Source organism: Ursus americanus, chromosome 14, assembly GCF_024610735.1.
Source record: "Ursus americanus isolate L20-20 chromosome 14, mUrsAme1.1.p, whole genome shotgun sequence".
In the NCBI taxonomy this organism is placed as follows: domain Eukaryota; kingdom Metazoa; phylum Chordata; class Mammalia; order Carnivora; family Ursidae; genus Ursus; species Ursus americanus.
In genome coordinates, this window is record NC_142140.1 from 65,562,777 (window position 1) to 65,588,135 (window position 25,359).

At 48.5% G+C, this 25,359-nt stretch overlaps 1 protein-coding gene across 3 annotated transcripts in view; it reads left to right on the top strand.

Annotated features, from left to right (window-relative positions):
• The window catches only part of SHISA6 (shisa family member 6), a 271,581-nt gene that overhangs the window by 107,698 nt on the left and 138,524 nt on the right, over positions 1-25,359 (top strand). For 2 of the 3 annotated variants that reach the window (XM_045797218.2, XM_045797219.2), the window contains exon 3: positions 18,173-18,268. The exons of the other annotated variant lie outside the window; for it this stretch is intronic. In XM_045797218.2, the coding sequence (XP_045653174.2) occupies positions 18,173-18,268 (96 nt within the window). The remainder of the gene's footprint in view (positions 1-18,172; positions 18,269-25,359) is intronic. 3 annotated transcript variants of the gene reach the window in all.

The following is a 25,359-nucleotide window of genomic DNA, read 5'->3' on the forward strand; positions in this document are numbered from 1 at the left end:
CACAAAATGAAATTTACCATCTTAGCTGTTTTGGAGTGTATGGTTCGCTAGCGTTAGGTATATTCACACTGTTGTGCTCTTGTCCCTGGTATCCAACTCCAGAACTTCCCCATCTTACAAAACTGAAACACTGTATCCGTTAAGCAGTAACCATGCATTTTCCTTACCCCCTAGTTCCTGGCAGCTACCACCCTACTTTCTGTGTCTATGAATCTGGTTGCTCTAGACACCTCCTATGAGTGGGATCATGCAGTATTTGCCCCCTTAGGGACTGGCTTATCTCACTCAGCATAAATGGGCTCATGTTTTATCCAGGCTGTACCAGGTGTCAAAATTTCCAGCCTTGGGCACCTGGGTGGCTCAGTCGGTGAAGCGTCTGCCTTCAGCTCAGATCATGATCCCAGGGTCATGGGATTGAGCCCCGCATCGGGCTCCCTGCTCAGCAGGGAACCTGCTTATCCCTCCCCTCCCCCCTCTTTCTCTCTGTCACTATCTCTGCTCTCTATCTCAAATAAATAAATAAAATCTTAAAAAAAAAAAAAAAAGAATTTCCAGCCTTTTTGAGGCTGAATAATATCCCCTTGCACGACCGTGTTACATTTTGCTTCTCTGTTCATCCGTCAGTGGGCAACTGGGTTGCGTCTAGTTTGGGGCTATGGTGAATAACGCTGCTAGGAATGCGGGTGTGCATTCATGCTAATGTTTGACATACAGAACTCTAAAAATCCTACAAAATCTGACCCATTATTCCTTCCTTTTATTGCTGGCTTTTCCTTTTTTTGCTCTTACGTTCAGACGTGTCTTGCTCGGCCAGGATGGGGAGGATATTCACAAATCTCTTCTTCCATCATCTTAATTCGTCATATTAAATTCTAGATTATCCCTAGAACGTGTTTTGATAAATGGTGTATGTTCTTCTCAGAATGTGTTTGTTTATGAGAAACAGATCAAAATACCTCAAATAAAAGGGAGCTTCTTCAACCCCAAAGGGGGCGTCTTGTGCTGGGAACTCGGCGGAGAGCCTCTTTGGGGGCTTCTCTCTGTACAGCAGCCCTCCTCCCTCTGGACCAGGGTTTTCTGCTCATAAATGGTTTGGGAATGCACAGCCTTATGGACCGCATGTGGCTTTGGGACGTCTTGACCGGGACCCAGCTCCAACTCTGTATGACTTTATGCGTCTAAATACTCGGGGGCATTTCCAGCTCTTAAATATTCCTCAGAGCAAACACCGTTTTTTATTTCTGGCCCAGTCAGCCCTGGCCAGGAAATGGGAGAGAGTCATGTGATAGAAGAGAAACAAGGTTTTTCCAGGTGCACCCTTTTCAGGAAATTCATGTAGGGCTTCTGATGGGGTGTATGGGCTGGGTGAACAGCCTGATCCATCTGGATGAGGCAAAACTGTAGACATCAGTCTTATTTTCCCCAAATAAGTCATCAGTACTCTTTCTCTTGCCCACCGATTTGGATGCCCTCTTTCTCGTAACCTCGATTCTTAACGTTTACAAAGATCTTCCTCTTGGGTTTTCCATTCTGTTCCATTTAATTATTCTTAGGTTCGTACTGTACTGTTTTTATGATTGTAGCTTTGTCTATTATATGGTATCTGGTGCAAGTTCTCTTTCATTTCAAAATGTCTCGCTTCTCTCATACAATAATTTTTCCCAGGTAGACTTCAGACTCGACGTGTCAGCTTTTTATTTTTTTATTTCAATTTTTTATTTTTTCAGCACATGGGCTTTTTAGTTCCCATATGCATGATTCACATTTGAATTGTTTTTGAACCACAAGTGCATTAGTGTGAGGATAATTTATGTTTTCAGAACATCTTGTGTATGCACTATTTCTACTTATTTTTATTTTTAAAATATTTTTAAAGATTTTATTTATTTTTTTAAAAGATTGTTTATTTATTTATTTTTGAGAGAGCGAGACAGCATGAACACGAGCAGGGTGAGGGGCAGAGGGACCGGGAGAGGCAGACTCCATGCTGAACAGTTAGCCTGATGTGGGTGGGGCATGATCTCAGAATCCTGGGATCATGACCTAAGCTGAAGGCAGATGCTTAACCAACTGAGCCACCTAGATGCCCCTTATTTATTAATTTTAGAGAGAGAGTGAACGGGGGAGGAGCAGAGGGAGACGGACAAGCAGATTCCTCACTGAGCGCAGAGCTGGACATGGGGCTCGATCCCACGACCCCGAGATCATGACCTGAGCCAAAATCAAGTGTCAGGCCAGGCGTCCCTCTACTTATTTTTAAATAAAGATGAGTTTAATTTAACTTGGAGGCTTTTTTTGTTTTAAGCTGTCATGGAGCCTAAAAACCAGATCCATCCAAGCAGAGATGGGAGGTTCAAAGTTAATCTCATCCAACACCCTGCTGAGTGAGTGAGTAAATGAGTATGTGTTCACGTCCATGAACACAGATTGGATTTTGACACCAAGGGTGTGAAAAGCTGGGATGATTGTATGGGTAACTTAGCTGGAGGCATCCAGGTGGAGGCCAAAGTAGTGGGGGAGGTTTTGCTCCTCCTCTAGCAGGGTCCTGTCCTTTGGTGGTCTCATGACAACTCAGCACTTTCCCGGGTGCACATAAAGCAGGAAGTCCCACGACTCAGATCTTGAGAGTATTAGAATGTGAACACAGACACACTGGTTTTGTTCGCTAATTAATTTGTTCATTGATGAGTTCAACAAACAATTAATGAGCACCTGCTGTGTGCCAGGCGCTGTGCTGGCTGCACGGAGGTGGTGGGGGTGGAACTCGGTCTGTGGTGTAGGCACGCTCACCACTAATAGCATGAGTACTTGAAGACGGGAAGGGAGCCGTGCTGTACGGAGCTCCGCAGTACTGTGCATATTGAGATGTGGGATCGGGTCACAGCCAGCCAAATTCAGCGGTCCTTTTCCCTCTTCATTTTATGGGGGAGAACAGACCACAAGCCACATGTGATCGATCACCTGGGGAGCTTGCCAGATGGTTGCTCGAGCCCGGACTTTTAAACACGATATTATTTCCACTTCTCTCTACTGAGCTCAAATCCTTGACCCCCATGTCCAAATCCCTTAGGTCCAGTTCTCTTGAACATGACCTCTACTCCCCTTCCCACAGATGCTTCTGCTCATTCCGCTTTCTTGCGATATAATATATCTTTATTTCTCATGGCAGCTCGGTGCTGCTGGCCGACTGCAGGCTTTGGGGTAAAATAATGTTTCCTTCGAATCCTACCTATTTATGTGACTAGCTGTGCAGTTTGGGACAAATTATTTAAAAGGAGGTGGATTTTATTTTTCTTCCGTGCCATGTGGGGGTAATGAATACACCCTTTGTGAGGTGGTTTCGAAGATTCTATTAAATGAGATCTTATGTTAAAGCATGACGTCAAGTGCCGCATCGCATGTGGTGACCATCTTTATTAATAGCTGCCCTTCCCTTTGGATCAGAGGCCCCTAAACCTAGAGATTTATTACACTTCTTCTGGGTTTGGCCTGACTTCACCTTCCAGCGAAAATCATTCTTTTTACTCAACTCACCCCTTTCGAAGGGGCCGTGGGCCTTCAGCGTGTTGTCCACGGTTGCACCGAGTTTATTAGCGGAATAAGTGTCTTCGGGCAAGCCGCTGAGATGAATGTACTCAGCCTCCCTCCTGGCAAGCCCAGTGCTGCTGTCTCCCTCATTGCACACTGGGCGGCCAAAGCAAGCTCACATGCTACCACTTCATTAGAAGCAGAACTTAAGGCTCTGCTCTGATGCCTCTCCTCTCCACAGTCTTTACACCGAATCCTTTCTCCGTCCCTCCTGTGTCGCTCCAAGGGGGTCGTTCCCTCTGTTTGAAGGAAGCCTGCTGGGCTGTTCATTATCATGGGGTCAGCTCTCCCAGGGTCCCCTCCTAGATCTCTGCGAGTAGGCTTGCTTGCAGAAGAACAGTGTGGACGGGCCGTGGCATGGAAAGGAAAGAACATTAACTAGACTTGAAGGTAGGAAATGGGGGGCATGAGACTCACCTGCGAAAGTGAGTTTCACAGCTCGCGTTCTCTTCCCAGACCTGTTGGCTCATTCTTTGAATGAGGGGTCTCTACGCTGCCTTGAGGCTTGGATGGTCTTTGGGTTGTCAACTTAATTAAATAGAGGCAGTTGGGGGACTCGAATACGAAGAACAGTTGCCTCCTCTTGGTGTTGGTATAATTGGGGTACGAATGAGAATCCATTTAGTCCAAGGGGTTAAATGCATGGGTTTTTCAAAATGGAGGTCTAACGGAAATCCTAAAATACGGCATATGTACCAACCTTCAGGATAGAGGTCAGTAATTTTTTTAAAGATTTTATTTATTTATTTGAGAGAGAGCCAAAGTGAGACAGAACACAGAGGGAAAGGGAGAAGCAGACTCACTGTTGAGCATGGAGCCCTGTGTGGGGCTTGATCCCTGGACCCTGGGATCATGACCTGAGCTGAAGGTAGACGCTTCATCGACTGAGCCACCCTGGCACCCCAAGTCAATGATTTCTTACATGATTATCTGTCATCTCTCTATCCACCCATCCCTCCCTGCTCCCTTGTCCACATAAAAACAGAACATTTCCATCACCCCGTAAAATTCCCTGTGCCCCTTCCCGGTCTATATTTAACCTCCAGCGCTAACCACTATTCTGACTGCTGTCACCATCAGGTGGCTTTGTCTGCTCTTTTGGCGTCTTTGTCAAAAGAACTTGGTCTTGGTCTTCATATGCATACAATTCTCCTGCATGTACTCTCCTATGTCTGCCTTTTCATCTCACGTCCTATCTGTGAGAGTTATCTGTGTGTTACACTTGCCAGTGGCTCCCGCCTTGTATAGCATTTGTTTCACGAATATTCCACAGTATATTCAAGCTCGATTTGTTGAGCGTTCTGAATACTTGATTTTTTTTTATCACCCTTTTAAGTAAATTTGCGGTAGGCATCCTTTCACGTCTCTGCTCACATATATTCTCCCCCTCTTGGGTAAATACCCACATATGGAACTGTCAAGCACAGGAATATTTTACCTTGGGAAGAAACTACCCAAAAGTTCTTCAAGGGGCTTAATCATTTTCCATCCCCACCAGCAGTATGTGTGAATTTTACTTGCCCCACAGCCTCAGCGACATTTGGTGTGGCCGGTCTTTTGAACTTGAGCCTCTCAAGTTGGTGTTTAGTAGTGTCTTATTGTGATCAAAAGTGTTTTTTTAAAGAACATAGAAAACTTGTATTCTGAGCCCCGGGTCATCCCCTAATGAGGTGGGCATTTAGGAGCAAGATCTCTCAACACTCTGAGACTCCGTTTCTTCCCCTATGAAATCGTGGGAAATGGGCAGTGATTGGCATGGGACGCATGGGGTCAAGGGAGACGACTGTTCTGTGTAGCTTTCAGAGGGTCTGGAGGAGTTGAAGTGCGAGTGAGGCTGTTGAGGACAGAAGGCGGTGGTTGAGAAGGAAGGGGATGATTTCAGGAGCTAAGTCCTGGAGAAGAGGGAGGGGCATGGACATTCACACGTCATTTCACTCACTTTACCAGCAAGGAAGACAGAGAAAGAGGGGACGGGTGTGATCTCCTGTCAACGAGAGAGTTCCTTTCTTACTGCTCCCATTTCTCCTTGGAGTATGAGGCAAGGGCAAGTTGGAGGGTATGGAGGGCAGGGGTGGGAGGTCCCAGGAGCCAGGAGAAACCCGTGAAGGATGTCCGGGAAGTGGAAGCCTGAACATTGCAGAGAAGGGGAGCAGAATTGCCAAAGCGTTGAGGTGCCATCTGAGGACTGGGGTCATTCATTCTAAGAGATACTAGTAATGATAATAGCAAACATAGAGCACTTACCGTATTCCAAGGACTGTTCTAGACTCTTAACGTAATGCTCTAAGTATTAATTAACTCCATTATCCCCAAACCCTCGTTTAGTACTGTTATTTAGTCTTATTTTACAGATGGGGAAACGGGGGCTCAGAGAGGTCAAATAATTTGCCTAAAGTCTCCCAGAGACAGAATGGCAGCTGGTCGGCTCTCTTTGCTGGTGGTTTTGCTGGGTGAGCACCGTGCGCGAGGTTGGAGGCTGGGGTGGTTATAAGGATGGACCATGGCCCCTGAATGGGCTAAGGAGGGAAGAAGTCCCAGGATGGTGATGGATGGCCTATCCGTTGGAGTCTGGCAGGAAACAGATGGCCCTCTTAAAAAGGGTAATTTGAGAACAGTTTAGCAAAAGCTTCATTAAAAGGAAGGAGATAGGGTTTAAGGAACCCGTAAGGAGGGGTGCAGTGTTTTGGACAAGTCACAGCAGCAGAGCAGTCCACTGCAGGGCTGAGGGGATGAGGGGAGCAGGGATGGAACGAGGAGGGAGTGCTCTGTGGAGAGGAACTTCTGCAGCCGGTCCATGGAGGGACCTGGAGTCTCCTCTCACACTCCTCCTGCTCTCCTCTCCCAGGGCTGCCTCCCCCTGGCCAACACTTCATGCAATTCATAGAGGTCAGAGGGAGGCCCTGCCCCCTCCAAGTTCAAACTCCAGCCTTGGGGACCCCCACAGAAGGAGCAGGGCCTGTGGGGAAGGTACTTAGCCAGGCAGTCCTGAGGAGGGTCCTACTCTGTCCCCTTCCCCCCTCCCCCACTGCAGATCAATGGAGAAGACCAAGTGTCTGAGAGAAGAGGGCAGGGTAGGGTAGCAGAGGGCCGGACCTGCCTTTGACAGGGGTCCTCTGGCTCCCCCTCCCCCTGAAAATCTGGCAAGAGAGGAGACTGGAGACTGATCAGAGTAAATCAAGCTCCCAGTGAGGCACCCCCCTCTCCCTATCGTGCCCATAACAATCATGGCGGCCCTGGGTCTTTCCCTGGGACCCAGAGCGGGCAGTCTTGCTTCACCCACAGAAGGAAACATCTGAGCAGAGTTGCACATGACATTAATTCCATAAACTCTGAGGCAACGCTAATGCCCTGTGCCCAATGTTCACTATTTTGTTTCTCATCTCCTATTTTGCCAAACATGGCAACTGAGAGCTAACCCCAGATCAGTGTGAAAAAGCCCGAGATTTGAATATGAACCTTCTCTCATTGATAGCTTTTCAGAGATCACGTCATAGTCTACAAATTAAATAGCCTTCCCATTAAGGGTGAAAGCATGACAAAAGATGACAGCCCTTAAAATTCTTCCATCTCCCATTTTTAAAAAAATTTTTATTTAGCTGTCTTAGAAGGGTCTCTCTTAGGTGTTTTGGGAGAGGTAGGACCCTTGGAGCAGCTGCTGGCAGCATGGCTCTCCTAGAAGCTTGGTAGCATGAAAGGAACCCCCAGTCTGCACGTGACAGAGAATTTAGGTTCTGTCCTAAGTCACAGGCTAGCCCCTCTGTGATTGTGTATATTCAACCTCTCTGGGGCTGTTTATTCATCTGCAAAATGGAGATAATATTTTCCTCAAGTATTTCCCTCTAGATAATAAAAGGTGTTCATTGCTAATGTCTCCGTGGAAAGGTACCCGGTGAAATTATATAAGACGGTAGAGGTTTTCAGCATTCTTTCGTTCATCCCCACCCGTTTGGATGCTCTCATAGGAGCCTCAGTGGGTTGGGTTTTTTTCCTTTTTTTGCAAAAGATGAGGAGAGGCAAGAAACAGGAGGAAAGAAGGTCTCAGGCGCCCTGTGCCCTGGGGCTACCCCACTGTATGTCTGCAAGGCGATAACAAGAGGGGATTTGACCAATTCACAGATTCCTACCTTGACTCCTGTCCTAATGTCCTCAGACTTGGGGGCCAAGGAAAGTCTTTCCACGCTGTGGTGACGCCTCCATCCTTGTCTCCACTCACATTCTTTCTTCAGGACTCTTGGCCAGGGTCCTGCTCTCAGGAATGAGCCCGAACTGAAACAGGGATCGCAGTTAGTGGCAGGGATTTGGTTAGACTCCGGGCATCTTTCCAAGGGGATCACAGCCAGCTCATCTGAGGAGAAAATAAATGGCGCACTGGGGTCCCCTGAAATAGAAACCAACCTCTGCACCATTTCCCGGGGCACGGGGGAGGCTGTGGGCTGCCTGGTGCATTAGGGAAGGCTCTGCTGTGGGAAGATGCAGAGTGTGGTCACAGCAGCAGCTGGTGACCTTGGGCTGTCTGTGTTCCCTCCCCAGCTCCAGTTTCCTCGTCTGCAAATATCGAGGCTAGAGAAGGTGCCCTTGAGAAGTCCTTCATTTGGAACATTCCCTGATTCTATCTTACTGGCCAGGAGGAGGGGGGGGGGGAGGAGGAGGGTTTAGCCCTCCCCAAATCTCTGAAGATTAATGTCACCATCGAGTAATCCTCTCTCTCTTGTCCCCTTGGTAAATAATTAGGATGCACTGGGGGTGTGGTTTTCAGACTTTTATTTTTGAGCCGTATAATGCTTTCTGAAACAAGAAATCTTACCCCGAAGCCTGTGTGAGATACAGAAGACCACAGCAGAACTCCGCTCTTGCAGTGGATAAGGTTGACCTAGAGTTTGCCCTTGGCCACAGCTGGAGACCTTTATAGAGGACATCTTCTTCCTCTTTTTGTTTGTTTGTTCATTTTGGTTTCAAACACAAAGTACAAGTTTTCTTAAATCCAAACCGACAAAACTGAGGGTTCAGGGACATTAATTTGAATTGAGAAGGGGGTTAGTTTAGGAATGACATTCTGGAGGATTGGCCCCGAGTGGCATGGTTATCAAGATGTATTTGAGGTTATGCTCCCCACCCCACTCTGCCTGTGACCCTGATCTCTCTGATGGCAGCCTCTCTGCTTTCCTCGAGCAGAATGATAGGATGAAGAGCGCCATCTTGAAAGTCAAGAGTTGAGGGTTGGGTATCCAAAACCATTGACCTGTGTGACCTTGAGAATGCCCCTACTCATCCTCTCTGGGTTCCCGTTGCCTTCTGCATCACAGAAGTGTTGGTTCAGTGTGGGATTGCTGCCCCTGAGCCCTCACAGCTGGGGACACGTGGCCTCAACCATCCCCAGGTCGCCCAGCTACCAAGTCTGCAGAGGGGAGACGCCAGAGGGCAGATCCGTGGCATTGCCAGATTATTCACCAACAGCCCTGCTAACTCCACAGACTCTGGAGGAGACAGTCCCCATGCGCTTGTGAGAGCAAGCACTAGAATTGACACATAAAATAAAACATTCCCAGTAGCTGCTCTCGAGAGAGTTTTAGACTAGTAAATAGTCACTGTCAGTGCAAAACGCAATTAGACCCGGCCTGCTCCCCCCCTCCGTTTACCTTGGTGGAGCGAGCTCAGAGCAGCCTCGTTCCCTTAGCAAAACATGACTGCATGAAGGAACCCAGGCCCTCCCAGCTCCCAGCCCCCTCCCCTTTGTGGAGACATGGGTGTGAGCTCTTGGGAACCCGAAGGAGCTTTGGGGTTTCTCCGGGAAAGAGCCCTTAAGCAAGATAGCAAAGGCCAGGCGCTGTCCAGCTCCTTCTGCTCTTAGCTCTTTCGGGCTGAGGTCAGCTTGGGGCAGACGCAGAGTAAGCAGACCCCACGGAGTTCCCTGCGTGGAAAAGAGGAAAGACGGTAGTCTTGATGAGAATAGCAACCCCATTTATTGAGGCTTATTGGTGGGGAGTATTAGTCGAAACGATCTATACCCGGGATCTCATCTAATCCTCACCACCCTCCTGCCAGGTGGGTATTAGAATCCGTGTTTGATAAATGCCTTGTCATTTACACAAGGAGAAGTGGCTCCTCTCACTTCCTGGCCCTTGTACTGCTTTTGATAAAATGACATTTATTAGAGTTTTTTTTTCCCCACATAAAGAAGTACAAAGACAAAAACAAAGACTAGCCCATGATCCCACTCCCTAATCCCAGATGAACTCGGTAAATAGTACAAAAATAAAAAATAACACATAGACGTGTGTAGAAAGTTCAGACAGTTAGAGAAAGTAATAAAACTCCAAGGCGAACACCTCCCTTCCTTCCTCCCAGGACCTCTCCCCAAAGGAAAGGACCTTTTAGTAGTGTGCGAGCGTAATTATTTGCAGAAAAAAAAATACCATTCTTAGCAACCGTCCTACTCGCAATGGGTCTGTACGTATCCTCTCTGTATTGTTTTCATTCTTGTTTGTGTAAAAAGGATCCTACTGAACATTGCTCTGCACCTTGATTTTTTTTTTAATTTGGTCTTGGAGATTTCCCACATCTGCACATATGGTCCGACCTCATTCATGGATGCTGGGTTTCTTAGCTGCCCATTGCCAGAAACTACTGCAGTCAATGCCACACTGGCCTGGTTCCTATGTTACGGGAAGATTCGAAGGCACATATGTAGGGCAGATTCCTAGCAGGGAGAGGCCAGGTCAAAGGGTTGTCCTTCAGATAGACACCACTAATTTCTGCTCTCCACCAGCCGCAGTGAGAGAGCCCATCCTCCTGGCCCTGGGTGTCATGGAAGGCTTAAGTTCTGCCAAATTGATTAGGCTTTTTTTTTTTTAAAGATTTATTATTTACTTGAGAGAAAGAAAGAGTATGGGGAGGGGAAGGGGCAGTGGGAGAAGGAGAGAGAGAATCTCAAGCAGATTCCCTGAGCGTGGAGCCCAACGCGGGGCTCGATCTCACGACCCTGAGATCATGACCCAAGCCGAAACCAAGAGTCGGGGATGCTTAACTGACTGAGCCACCCACGTGCCCCAGAATCGATTCGTTTTTTAGAGAGATCCTTTCAATTTTGACTTGCATTTCCTTAATTGTGGCTCAAGGTTAATCGTATTTGTTACATATCCACTGGCCTTCCAAAAAAACCTTTTCTTTTTTCCCTGGGGGATGTAATTACCTATTCCTATATCCCCTGTGCACTTTTTAAGGGTTTTTTTTATTATTATTATTATTGGTATGAATGAGCGTTGTGGAGGTAGACAAAGAGAAAGGTCCTTTCTCACGTGTACTGAACATATTTTCCCTGGGTTCACCATGTGTTTTGATTTCTGTCTCTGTCACGTTTTTCCACCGAGAAGTTCAGCAGGGAAGTGGCTGCAGAGCAGGGCCCTCGTACCATTTCGGCTTTTCAGAGACCAGCTCCCAGTCTGTTCTGAGTACATGCTGTGCATTTCAAGCAGGCTCCAAAGCTGGAGAGCCGCTGCTCTGACCACGGAAGCTGCTTTTGGTTTTATTTCATCACCATAACGTACTTTTATCACCCCCTTTGCGTAGCAGATTTTCCAGGGCAAATCCAGTACCACTTAACTTTCTTGCTGTCAGTAAAACCAATTGGTTAAATGTTACAAATGTGTAATCTGATTTACTGATCTTTTCTTAATGAATTTGGGGATTTGGGTACTGCTTAAAGATGATAAATAAATAGGTCTGTGGTTTTCGAAATTCTATGGGGTTACTTCTTGCTTGATGGATTTTGTCATTGGGCACCTCACCCCTCCCCCAAGAAGAACTCGAGGGTATTTTAGTCTCTGAGTTCTTAAAACTGAAGACTCTTTGTTTCCTTTATTGTTGAGGGACAATTTGGTGTTGAATACAATATTTGGGTTACAGTTTCTTAACTAAAAACTAGCCATCCATCCATCCATCCATCCATCCATCCATCCATCCATCTATCCATCTCTCCATCCATCCATCCATCCATCCATCCATCCATCCATCCATCCATCTCTCCATCTATCCATCTCTCCATCCATCCATCCATCCATCCATCCATCCATCCATCCATCCATCCATCTCTCCATCTATCCATCTCTCCATCCATCCATCCATCCATCCATCCATCTATCCATCTATCCACCTATCCCTCCGTCCATCTATGCATCCCTCCCTCCCTCCTTCTCCCTATCCATCCATCCATCCATCCATCCATCCATCCATCATCTATGCATTCATCTATCATCTAATAAAATAAAGAATTATTTAACAGTGAATGATGTCCCCAGCCATCCAGCATAGGAAATAAAACACGAGAGCACCTCATCTACCCTTCCTTTCTCAATTACGTTTCACTCCCTACCTCTGGAAGTATTTGTTTTGAAGTATTTATCATTTCCCTGAATCTCTTTGTTCTTCTATTAATACTACATTTGCACGTATCCTGAAACAATCTAGAGTATTGCATTGCCTGTTCTATAACTCTCTCTAGATGATGGCATCCAGTTTTTCCTCGCTTTGCTCAGTATACTCAGCATTATAATGGACCGTCCTCCATGTTGCTCCTTAGAGCTCTGGTTCATTCCATTTGGACTGTCGTATAAGATTACATCATAGGAGTATGGCACTATTTATCACTTGTTCTCTTGGTAGGAATATAGAGCCCCCTCATTTGTCTTTGTTGCAAACAATACCCATAGGAACATGCTCGAGCATACCTCCTTGTGCGCATGTGTGAGGATTTATCTACCGGAAGGGGAATTGCTGTTTCTACTGTATATCCGTCTTCCAGTTTCCAAAGCGTTTGTACCAATTTACACTCCCAGCAGAAACGTGCCAACATTCTCATTCCTGCTTACCTGTGTCCGTAGTGTCAGGCATTTTCACTCCCCCAGTCTGCTGGGTATGAAATGATATCTCATTATGGCTTTCATTTGAATTTCCCTGATTACTTGTGAGGTTGAACACCACTGCATGCGAATCTGCCCCTTGGGTCTTCTTCTCCGCTGTGATTTGCCAGTTCATCTCTTTGGCCGGCGTTTTCTGTCGTGTTCTTTTACCTTCTCATTAACTTGAAGTTCTTTATGGGCCTTGGATAGGAATGTAAATATATGTTATTCCAGCCTTTGACTTACAGTTTCGTGATGGCTTTTGACGCCTCCTGGTTTAAAAACGCTCACTCGTTGCCTCTTTATTCTGTGCCTTTTGCTCCTCGTCTTAAAATCCTTCCCCACTTTGAGACCATGAACGGATTACCCACCGTTCTTTTCTGGCAGATTTAAGGTTCGATTTTTCACTTGGGTCGTTAGCCCCCTTTGAACTGATCTTTGTGTATATATTTCTTTCTTTCTTTCTTCTTTCTTTCTTTCTTTCTTTCTTTCTTTCTTTCTCTTTCTTTCTTTCTTCTTTCTTTCTTTCTTTCTTTCTTTCTTTCTCTTTCTTTCTTCTTTCTTTCTTTCTTTCTTTCTTTCTTTCTTTCTTTCTTTCTTTGTATTTCGGTATGTGTATTTTCCCCAGTTCTACATCTGTGAAATGAAAAGTCTGATATTTTTCTCCCCCCTTGGAACTTTTTTCCTCTTCTTCTTTCTTTTCGTGGTTTTCAATGAGTTTTGGAGGAATGGAATCAAAATATCTGTACTCAAAAATATTAGCGAGCTTCCCATTATTCTCAGTGCCTTCTGGAAAGTCTCCAAATCCTTCGTAAGGTTGCTTTGCTTCCCCCCCCCACACACACTTTTTAAAGTGTTTTACGAAGAAGGCATTTTCCTTTATTTTTACAGATTATTTATTTCCTTCCTTCCTTCCTTTATATTTTTAAAAGGCGTTTCACCAGAGTGTATCTAGATTTTGGTCCCTTCTAAGGCACAGTGTGGTGCTTGATCTTGCCTCTCGTCTTTGGATCTAAAGACTAAAGTCTTTCCATCTGCTCAGGAAAAAAAAAAAGAAGAAATCTATTAACTTTTAATCACTGCTTCTGAATTGTCCCTTCTGTGTTTCTTCTGGGAATACTGTTGGAAATTGATAGAAACGCCCAGAATCGTCCTCTCTGTCTCTTCTCTCTCATTGTCGCCGTCTCTTTGTCCTCTTCCCCACCAAGTGTCCGTCACATCCCTCTCGTTGGGATTTACTGTGCTGATTTCCTTCAGGATGCATTCTCTTGGCTGTATTTGCAAACCCAGGCTGTATTTGCAAACCATCCTGGTAAGGGTCTTTCTCTCCCTTGACTGTTGATCTAATTTCACAGATGCAAACCGCTCTTACATCTTAACTGAAATCACCATTCAGATATTACCTCCCTTCCCCGCCCTGTTTCTTGCAGCAAATCTCTTTTACAGAAAAACTTGCCCTGTAGTCACTTGGAGTCGCTGCCTCGCCAGAGCTCCCAGCCTTGAGTTGACTCCAGGAACTGAGCCTCAGACCTCTCTTTAGCTCTCAGTGCCTCCTGCTGGGGAACCCGTTGAACTTGAGCCACAGTGCTGGCCCTGTGACTTTGGACTTCCGGATGCTGGTGACGGTGAGAGAGCAGTGGCAGAATTAAGGGTAGAGCGTCCCCCCAGGTGCTGCCTTGCACAGTTGGGGTTCAACAGGTGGTTGGACAGGTTGGAAGGATGTTCTCGCTTACCTCTGCTGGGAGCTCGGCTGGACGTGTGGCTGTTCCCCTGGAAATGCTCTGTCTCTTGGTCGGAGCACTGTTTGGCTTCCTGCCTCAATGTCAGGCAGAAGGGTATAGACTTAGGGTGGTGGCTGCCGGACAGAGAAGGGCATAATTCTTTGTGCTATATCTAAAGAATCCTGAGATACCCCTTCATAGCACACATCTCTCCAACTGCCGGACCGCACGCACCGCCAGGGCAGAGAGGAGACATAGACTCCCTCTCTTCGCCCCACCCACCTGCTCAGGGCTTTGCTTTTACCGATCCTTCTCGTCATGCTGCCCTTGCTCATGTTACACCCTTCCTCTGGCGGGAACAGAGAACGCGAGTCCTTCTGCACCTTGACCTCTTAGCATTGGCCCTCGATCCAGCTCAAGAGGGACCTGTCGGTCGTTCTCACGCAGTGGTTCATAAAGTGTGGTCCCTGGACCTGGGGCCCTCAGCGGCATCACCTAGCAACTTGTCAGACATGGAACTTACCTCCAACCTAGTACATCAGGAGTTCTGGGGCTGGGGCCCAGCTGTCCAGTGAGCACTCAAGGGAGGAGCTGAAGCTCTCACCCTGCCTTCTCCCACTCAGCGTCACGGGCAGCTTTCCCAACACGAGCGTCCTGAGAGATGCCTTTGAAAAACGTCAGTGCTCCCTGGACAGGCGGTGCTCGTTGACAGGTCCCTAGACTTGGTGTTCATGCTTCGTTTTCATGCCACGTAACTCAGTATTTTCCAAGCCGATTTGACCATAGAATTCTTTATTCCGGCCACCTGCTCTTGGTCTTGACCCCTCGGCATATCTTACCTTAACCCAACTCAGAACCTCACTGTGGGGTGAGGTGGCTTGCGTCAGAGTTGTACAAAGATGGCAGGGCTTGGGGATTTACCGCTGACTAGCTCCTGGAACTTGGGGAACGTGACTTTTTCACAAGGCTCTTGTGGGGAGGACCTGGAGCGAGGTGTGCATGATGGAAGGGACATGTGGTTTGGAGTGAGAGCAACTGGAAGCTACCATTGGCTCGGTCATCTTCCCCTGGCTTCCATTTTTTCCAGCGGTAAATGGGGGCATCGTAATGTAATAGACAACATGTGTATGCAGTCGTGATTAAAATTGTAAGCTAATAGTCTATGTGAAAAATCTCTGTAAACTGCTTTATGCTATAAAATGTTTGCTACTTTGATGTCAAAACAAAACCAAAAAAAAAAAACAAAACCCAAAACCACCCCTTAGGCCGTGTGTTCAGAGGCTCTGTCTGTCTGCCTGGTGCGTAGTAGGTGATCAGAAAGCCGGCGTTGCTCGTTAAACAAAGCAGAGCCCCGAGGCACTAGGGCAATGCTCGGTCCCGAGGGACCTTGTTCCAGCTGACAGATAAGAATGATTTGTAAGAGCACGGGCCCTGTTTCTGCTCCATCTTCCCCGGTATTGATTTGTTTATCAAAAATTTTATTTATAAAAGAGCACAAAAATAAACCAGCCCCAATTCCGCAGGAAGCATTGCGGGTTCAGAATTAATGAGGTCCAAATTTATGACAGTTCTGAACTGTGACTTCCTTCTCCTGCCCTGCCATTGTTGGGGGTGGGGTGGGGAGAGAGTGACCGTGTTACAGGACAGGGGTCCCTCTCTCCCTGCAGCGCAGCCCTCCACACACCCCTTCCCCCGACCCCTTCATCCCTGTTGGAGATGTATTTCTCCAGGTGCTAGAGGTGGCTTCTGGAGCTGTGACATGGCTCAGGATACGGGCAGACGCCTCTTAGCTCCAGTAATTCTGTTCTGCCACATTCTGGGTCGGGACCGTGGTAGTCTATAGCCAGAGAGCTCCTCGTGGAAGGCTGTGCGCCCTGAGGAGTGAGTGTCTCTTCCAGGGTGGAGGGCATGACAGAAATGGTGACAGCATTCTCTCAAGTTCTTCATGTGCGAGGACAGCGGTTCTCAGAGCTTGGTCCCTGGAACCGACAGCGTCAGCATTACCAGGTGACTTGATAGAAATGCAAAATCTTGAGCTCTGGTCTCAGATCTCCTGAATCAGAAATTCTGGGAGTGGGGCCGGCAGTCCGTTTAAACACGCCCTCTTGGTTTTTCCGATGCACACTCAGCTTTGAGGACTCAATGTGGGAGTAGGAAGAAGGAACTGGGAGGGAAGGAAGGGAGGACTCTGGAAGGCATAACGTATTAGATCATGGGCTGTGCCAAGCATTTGGACCCCAAGGGTCCAACAAATGTTCCTTGAACCCAGCTGGATAAACTGAACCTAGGTTCGCTCTCCATTTACCCTAGGGCAATGGTTCTGTTTCCTGCTGGCACCTTAGAATCAGCTAGAGAGTTCTTAAAAATACCATTGCCTAAGCTCAGACCCTCATCAACAGAATCAGAATCCCTGGAGTTGTGTCTGGACTTTTGCATTTTTCGAAGCTTCTAGGTGGTTCCAGTATGCACCTGTGTTTGAGATGTACCAATGCAGAGGGCGCCCTGTTAAGAAAAGATGCGATTCGGGTTGTCTTCATGTTTACCGTACATTTCTTTTTCATTAGCAATTTATTTTACTTATTTATATTATAAAAAAGACATACTAAAGGAAAAAAAACTTGGAAAATATGGAAGCATTGAAAGGAGAGAAGAAATAGACACGAGTTCTAATTAGCTGAAGGCGCTGGCACTGTTTTCACTGGCAAGTGAATGTGTTTTCTTTCAATCTTTTTTTTTTTTTTTTTAATGCTCTGGTTTGACTTCTTTACAGCGTTGTGGTCATATATAATATAGCATTTCCCATCTACTTTTTTTTTTTTTAAAGAGGGCGGGGGCGGAAGGGGAGAGAGAGAGAGAATCTCAAGCAGTCTCCATGCCCAGCGCGGAGCCCGACGTAGGGCTCGGTCTCATGACCCTGAGAATCGTGACCTGAGCCAAAACCAAGAGTCAGACTGCATGACCCAGGCGCCCCATTTTCTGAGCACTTTTTAACTTAACCTTACATCTTGGGTAATTCTGCAAGCTGGCTTACTTCTAAGTAGTTTTTAATGCACTCTTGGAGCAACAGGACAAAAATACGGCTTTTCTCCATTTTCCTATGTCTATGCCTCAGGATGGCATTTAGGGAGCCCTTTTTCCTTTACCGTACCTGTATTTCAGGAGCATTGTGAAATCCCATTTCAACGTCAGAGGCCGGATATTACTCTCTTTCTCTTTGAATTTCTTCTCCCGGGGCCCTCGGCCACTGTCACCTTTCCCCAGACCAGCCCCACGGGTAGATGGCTACGTGAGGCTGACAAGGGAAAGATCTTACTGCAGAAAGTCAAGAGGGGAAAGCAGTAAATATTTCCTGGTGTTTCACCATCACCATTCCGCCCGCCTGCTTTGGCTGACGCTGGATCTCTCCTAAGCCACGAGGCCGTCGGTCCGTAGGGTGTGGTGGGATTCATAAAGTGGCCTATAGACAGGGCAGCCCCGGCCGGACAGAGCCCGGCCTCCATGCTCTGGAAAGAAAGAACACAAATGAGTGAGGCAAGCTGGAAGAAGCCAGGACAATGGACAGGATGTGGGGGCAAATACACCGATGTTCCGGTATGCTCGGTCAGAAATGCCAAAATCAAGCCACGTGTACCTCTTTCCCCTCTGCTTTCTATGTATCCTTTCCAGAACTTTCGTCTTTGTTGTGCAATTACATATATATATATGCACATATATATACACACATGGACCTGTATATATACTTGATATATATACTTTTTATATAGACAGTATATATATTTGTAATATATATTATATGATATGTGTTTATAAAATAATCTATATTTTTTTTCTTGACGGCTTCCACCTCCTGCCTTAGCTGCCGGCTTGCCACAGACGTCCTCACTCCGGCCTGCTGAGCGGGATCTGCAGCGGTCGCCTTATTGTTGCTGCTATGAGTCTCCTAGATAACTCTGCCCCGTCTTCTTGCAGGACATTATGGGAAGGAGGCTTACCGAAGTGGAGGACCCAATCTCCATAACTTCATCTCCTCTGGATTTGTCACATTAGGAAGAGGACACACGAAGGGTACAGTGGAAACCATTTTTTACTAACACACGCAGGGTGCCTAGGGAGCCCCGCTCTGAAACGCGAAGATGATTCGGAGGCCAGAGGCTTGGCCGGGACAGGGAGAAGCAAGGGGTGGTGGTGCTACGGCAGCCGGTCCCGGTGACATACGTGGCTTCTGACAGGTCGCAGGTGGGACGTTAGATGGCCATAGACTTGCCAGAGACATCCGTCCTGCCCCCCGCAACCCCCTGGCGAGGAGCGGGACCCAGAGGCCAGGGCCCCCTGCGGGAGGGACCACAGGCAGCGTGGTGGGAAACCCTGCCCATGGACGGGGCACCGTGTGCAAAGGGTGTGTGTTCTCCTCTCGGCTCTTACCCCTTTTCCGTTTGAAAGCCACATTTTATAAACCGATGTCAATGTTCTGTACCGTGGGTTTCGGAGCCAGCGTGCATGTTCAAGAGTTTCAGTGTCCTAAGTGTGTCTATGTGAACTCTCTGTGGTATGGACCCAAAGGTAGAGGTTACGCAGACCTTGAAGCCTCAAGACGAACGCTCACGTGGCCTTTCTGCTGAGTTGCTTTATGCCCTAGCTGACAGCTTGCAGAACATCTGAGCAGGGGGGGCGGGTATGGAATCCTCGATTCTGCCTTTTGTTCAAACAGAGTCCTCCTAGTGTTGTGAGCATTCTGTCATTTCAAGAGTCACTGGATCCCCGACTCCTCTGATTACCTTCCTAACACCTGTGTACTGTTATAGACCAACTGTGAATTCTATTGTAGGGAAGCTGTATCCCTGTCTGCCTCTGAAATATGTGTCTGTGTTAAGTGTGAGCGACCAAGGAACTTTGCAATTTTTTCTTACATTCCATGCAACTACTTTTTAAATTCCCTGTGTGATGTTTGTTCATCCTATAGAGAAAAAATATATCTATATCTATATCTGTATCTGTGTATGTATTTTCTGTTGTGTCTCTTTGTGTCTAAATAAAGTTTATTGAGGATACAGGTGGCATTTGTGGCTGCTCGAAGTTGCAGAATCAAACTGGGACCAGAAGGGGGGTTGGGCTGCACGGTGAACCAGCAAAAGACACAGTCTTAGTCATACCCATATCTGCTCAAAGCTAGGATGGCCAGCCCCCACCCCCACGTCATCTGCTCTGCGATAATTACCTGTCGGTCTGCAACAAATTACACAGATCTGAAATGTCGCATTTCGAAACAATACCGAACAGATGTATCACCTCGCATCATTTCGGCAGGTCAGGAATTCGGGAGCAGCTGAGCTGAATGCTTCTGGGTTGGGGTCTCTCATGAGGTTCCGTCAACACTGTAGCAGGGCTGCATCATCTGAAGGCTTGACTGGGGTGGAGGACCTGTTTCCAAGCTCATTCACGCACATCGTGCTGGCTGTTGGCGGGAAGCCTCCGTTCCCCCTCCCTGCCCCTGCCCCACAGTGTTCTCTCCCTGGGCCGCTCGTGTGTCCTCCCTTTGTGGTGGCTGGGCTTCCCCAGAGTGGGCGATCCAAGGAAAAGAAAGAAAGCGGCCCAAATGTCTTTTACGACCAAGCCCGTTGGCGACGCGCTGTTATTTTCTCAATATCTCATTGGTGCCACAAGTGAGCTTTATTCCAGATGGGAGGGGACTACACAAGGGTGGTAATATCAGGTGCCAGGGATCCCTGGGGGCCATTTGGAGGTTGGCTACCACTCTCTTACAGCCCACGGGGCAGAGTGACAGATCTGAATTTTTCAGACAGAACATGGCAGCTTTTACCAAGCCTTCTCAACTGCAGCAGTTTCCACCCTTACCCCTACCCCTTGCTGGTGGTCCGACGGAAACACCAAACAGATCAATCTAAAGAACTCTTTACATATATATAATACAATAATATTAATTATATATATATATTATAAATGTTAGGGCTTTGGGTTCCTACATTCATTCAACAAATATTGCACAAGGCCTGCTCGGCACTAATCAATATTCAGAAGTAAACAAAATGGAATGTGCTTTTGTGAAACTCCTATTCCACTGGGGAAGCAGAGAAAATAAATGCTTGACGATGCGAGCAAGGGGAAAACCTCAGGCAGGTGCGAGGCAGGGAGCCACTCTTGTCAGGAAAGCAGCTTAGATGAGGCGGTAATTGGCCAGAGACCCGCATCCCAGGCAGAGGCAATAGGAGGGCGGCCCTGAGGTATGATCTTTCTTGTGGCGTCAGAAGTAGGAAGGGGGCTAGTGTGAAGAAAGCAGGGCAGGGAAGGACGAGAATAGGAGGACATGGGACCCGAGCCTGAGGGGAGCCAGATCGTGCATTTATCAGGCGGTGGACACCAGGCGGCTTCCAAAGGAACTAGATAGACCTCCATCAGAGCGACATAAAGGCGATTCTCTATCCCTCCCTGTCCTTTGGGTCACTGTCATCTGGGAGGCTCTACCCCACCGCAGGTGTAGGGCTTTACTATGTCTCCTGCTGATTTCCCTGGTATTAGCTTGTCCGCGTCTCGTGCAGCCCTCCTGCGTGTGCATGGCCCGCCCCCCGCCCCCCACATCCTCTTTATCATTCCCTTCCTCTCATGGCCTCCTCTCTCCCCCAGGAATGTACCCTGGGTAGCTTTTCCTATTGAGATAATAACTAAAGTTTCATGAGCGAGGAGACTGAGGCTGGGGGAGGAGCTTTGGACACAGGGATCTCCTTCTCATACCAGAATTCTTTCTCTCTGCACAGCCCGTATCTCTGGGAAAGGGCCGAGCTCCATCCTCCCTTCCTTCAGAGCAACCCAAGTTCAGCTCTGAGTGGTACCTATAAGCAGAGCGGGCCCCGTGGAAATACGCCATGGGCAGGGAACCCCCCAGGGATGTCGAACATGGGGCCATTGTTCATCACACGTGTTTCGTGCCCTTCCTTTTCTTTTTCTGTTTATTTCTTTCTGCTTCACCTCTACTGCCTGTCGGATACCTCTTCCTTTATTCCCATTTTCTCTTCTTCTTGCATTGGCGTTAAGCCTTCTGGTAGCCCCCGTGTGGCCCCACCGTGATGCTCAGAAATGACGGGGTACCTAACTCCTGCTTTATAAGGTCATACCGTTGCCCCGCCAGCCTCCCTCACTGAATCTTGCATGTATTTCTAGCAGACTCTGATTATCTGAGAATCGAGTGCTGACAGTCCCTCTTCTAAACGGCTTGGGGAACCTTCTTTGGATGCTTGGATGCCGCCAGCCCTGTCTGCCATTTCAAAGGCTCCCTCAGGCACCCTGGGGAAAGAAGTTCACTCTGGCTTCAGTGGTGGCTCGTCCAGATTCAGAGAGTTGGGGGTGAGGACGCTTTAGAATGAGACTAACAGGTCCACAGGTAATTAAACCTTCTGAGACAAAGCCTAACCAAGGGAATGTTCTTTGGTTAATGGGATTGTGAGGGTGAGACATTACAAGAACCGGAATTCTGACCCTGGGGGGCTTCATAACCACCAAAGCCCCCTGTTCCGTCTCCATCCTGTTAGGAGACCCCATATTTTAGCTTAGGAGGCCACATAGCCATTAGTCAGCCTCCAAGGGTAAATGGAAGTCAAGTTCAGGGAGGGTGTTGATCAGAGTGACCATGAGTGTGGACCAAGTTCCCCTACTCCGTTTTCTCTGTTCATTAGATAGGATTACCCAGACCCCCCCGTGTAGGACCCCAGAGCAGTCTTGAGGGAACAGAGCATCCCCCAGGCTGCCACGATGGAAACTCAATGATAAAGGCTCCTATGCGCTGAGCACTTACTATGTACCAGCATTTCGACACATGCTGTCTCCTTTTCACCTTTATGACGGCCCCGTGGGAGAGCGCTTGTCATCCCCGTTTTGCTGGGGAAAAACTCAAAGTAGAGCAGTTGAGTAATTTGCATGAGCGAACGTCAGGCAGTCAGTACCGTTTCATTCCAAATCCAGGCCTGTTTCCAAAGCTTATGCTCCCAACCACTGCACAGCCTGTGGGGGGTGGAGGGAGGAGCCGGGGCCGCGAAGGGCAGGGGTTCCACGGGACGCACACATGGTGAGCACTCAGGAGCCAGACGCCCACGTTTTTGCAGGACAGGAAGTCACACGAAAAGAAAATGGACCAGGAGTGGGACACCACCCCCAGATGAGCAAGGGCTGTCCTTCCAGAAAGGAAGCTCAGTCTGTCCAGATACGTTTTCAGGGTGCGTCTAAAGGCACACACTTACAGAGACCCTATTCTATCTCAACATTTTGGTTAAAGTCTCGGTCGGACTGGCTGTTTTTGAGTCGGGTCAAGAGAGCTGGGAAGATTCTTTCCAGAATCTTCCATATGTCAGTAACATTAATTCCAGGGATCTCCACCGGTGGATCCCAGGCCGGGCCAGAGGGAGTCGTTATGGGCAGCGAGTGGTGACAGCAAAGCTCGCGTGGTTACTGTGGCTGTCTTCTGCACTTGGGCTGTTTGCATAGTGAATGTGATGAACTGATTCCTGCCTGCCTCTCCCCTGCTGTTTGTTTCCCGGGTCCTTTCTACCAGGCCAGCAGCCAGATAGAGGAGCATGCGTGTGTATGAGAGAGAGAGAGAGAGAGAGAGATCCCTGCAGAGAGAGAGAGAGAGAGTGATCCCTGCAGCCTTTGCTAAAAGGTAGGAGCCCCAAAGCAATGGTCCCTCTGTGGTAGGCAGACAACTGTCGCTCGCCTGGTCATTGACTCCCTCAGGGAAACGCATATGATGAGCCCTTGCTGTATGCCAGATACTGTTCTAGGTGCTGGGAATACAGCAGACACACTTACAGGCCAGTGAGAGGTGACAGAAAGAAGTAAATACACGAAGCGTGTCAGATGGAGTTCAAAGCTATGGAACAAAAGAGGACAGGGAAACGGAGGGAGTTGCAGGTCCTAAAAGAGCACCCAGAAGGTTGCAGAGAAAAGCGGCATTTGGGCACAGACCGAGGGAGGTAAAGGATCGAAACTGCCTAGATTTGGGGGGTCGGGGGGTCTCCCAGGCGAAGCCAGGAGGAGGGAGCAGAAGGAGCCGGATTGTGTGGGGTCAGACAGAGGCTGGGGGCTTGAGCACAAAGGGCTGGTGGGCCATTTAAGGATCTGGTCGCCGTTGTGGGCAAGATGCAAGACACAACGGTCTTGGCCTGAGGAAGCTGGAAATCTGCGGGAGGGACAGGGTTTAGGCAGAGCTTGGGGGTGATGTGAATTCAGTCTGGCTCCTTATTAAATTGTAGATGCTTATTAATCAAAGCATCCATGCGGAAATGTCAAGCTCGGGAGAGAAGTCCAGGCTGGGGATAGAAACGTGGGAGTTTCCGGTGGGTGAACCTGGGAGACCGCGTGACATCAGCAAGGGAGGGTGTCGCTCCCCAGGTGAGCAAGGCTCCAGAAGGAGCCACTGGGCGCCCAATGTGGGGAGGTTGGGGCAATGGGGAGGGACCTGGGGAGGAGACTAGCAAGCAAACCGGAGCAGCGTGGGACCTTGGAAACTGAGTGGAAAACAAAACAGGTGTTTCCAAGGGGGACAGTGATCGACTGTTTAAGCCATAGAGAGGTCCAATGAGTGCAGGTGGGAGCAGCGACCGCCAGGTATGACCTGGTAACATGGAGGCTGTCGGAGAGCATGGCCAGAACAGTTGGGGGGGGAGGAAGAGCAGTGGGGCAGGAGGCACAGGTGTATCTGATGGAGGCAAGAGAGAATGGATGATGTCTGGGCTGTGCTTCTGTGTGATTGGGGCGGACTGGGTGACAAGAAGAGCCTCCCTCTTTGGGGATGTGTTTGAAATATTTCATGGTTTTCAGCTATAAAAGATCTTTAAAATAAGGGAATGGGAGAAGAGGACGAGACGGCAGGTACGGACAACCCTTTAGAGTTTTGACGTGAAGTAGAGTAGGAACGAGGGCAGGAGCTGGAAGGGAGTGCGATGTAAAGAGAGTCGGGTTTTGTTCTGTTTTAAGACGGGCGAAGTCCCAGGGTCTTTGCTCGCTGGTAGGAATGGTCCAGTAAAGGAGGGGAAATTGATGGGGGTGTTTCGGAAGTAGAGTCCTTGGTAGGCGAGAACAGATGGTGGACCTCCACCAGGAGCGAAATCCCCTGCAGATGGAGGCAGAGGATATGGCCCAGGTGCACGCAGGTGGGCATAGGCCATTGGTGCTCGGTGCTTTGGAGAAGCAAGGTCGTCAGCTGTGAGCGAGGGGGAGGGTGGTCCGCCAACCCAGTTTGCCCCAAATGTTCCAGTCGTAGCACAGAAAAGCCTGTGTCCTGAGAAGCCCCTCAGTCCCAAGCAAACGGGGACACTTGGTCACCCTAATGAGAACATATGAGCAGGCCCAGCCCTTGTGGCTTCAGAACGCCTTCCACACCCATCTCCGGGGCCCAGGGATGCGGACTGAGGGTGCTGCTGCAAGGCCCCCTGGGGTTCGGAGGCCTCGAGACTTCGCTAGATCAGCTGGGATGAGTCTGGGTAAATGTTCTATGGGGAATAAGGGCCAGGGCAGGGGAAAGCGAGGACCAGAGCCTTGGGGTGAGTGTGGTGGCTGAGATGGAGTGTAAGATGTGGCAGACTTTGAGTCATGGCAGGTTCCAAGGGATAACGTGGGAGTGGGTCTGAATAAAGCAGAAGGACCAGTCAAAATGGAGGTGAGGGTCCTGCTTCCGCTTCCTCGGGCCCCACGCGGCTATAGACAGCCCACCCTGGGTGCTGCCATGGCTGCCTGTGGTACCCAGGGTGCAAAACAAGGTCTCCAATTCTAGAAAAGAAAGAAGGGGTGGGCAGGCCACCTGCCCCAAAACACACACCAGGTTTTGAGCAGATGCCTTCAGACCATCCTGTGGATTGTGGCAGGGGAACCCCCGAACCATTATGGTGAAAGAGATCCAGCTTCGTTATTTTCCCACCCTGGGAGCCAGGGGAGTGAGTGGGCTTTCCCTAAGCCAAGGTGTTCCAAGGCTGGACTCCTGATAAAGCACAGAGCTCAGAAGGCATCTGGTCTCCATGGCAACGGAGAGCCAGGAAGTACCACAAGAGAGGGGGAAGACTGGGTCTGGCTTGCCTGAGATTGGCCTCTGAGAAGCCCCGGCCACCTGGGAACATTCTTTCCCGTACTTCTCCGTAGGCCGGGTTGGGCAGGAA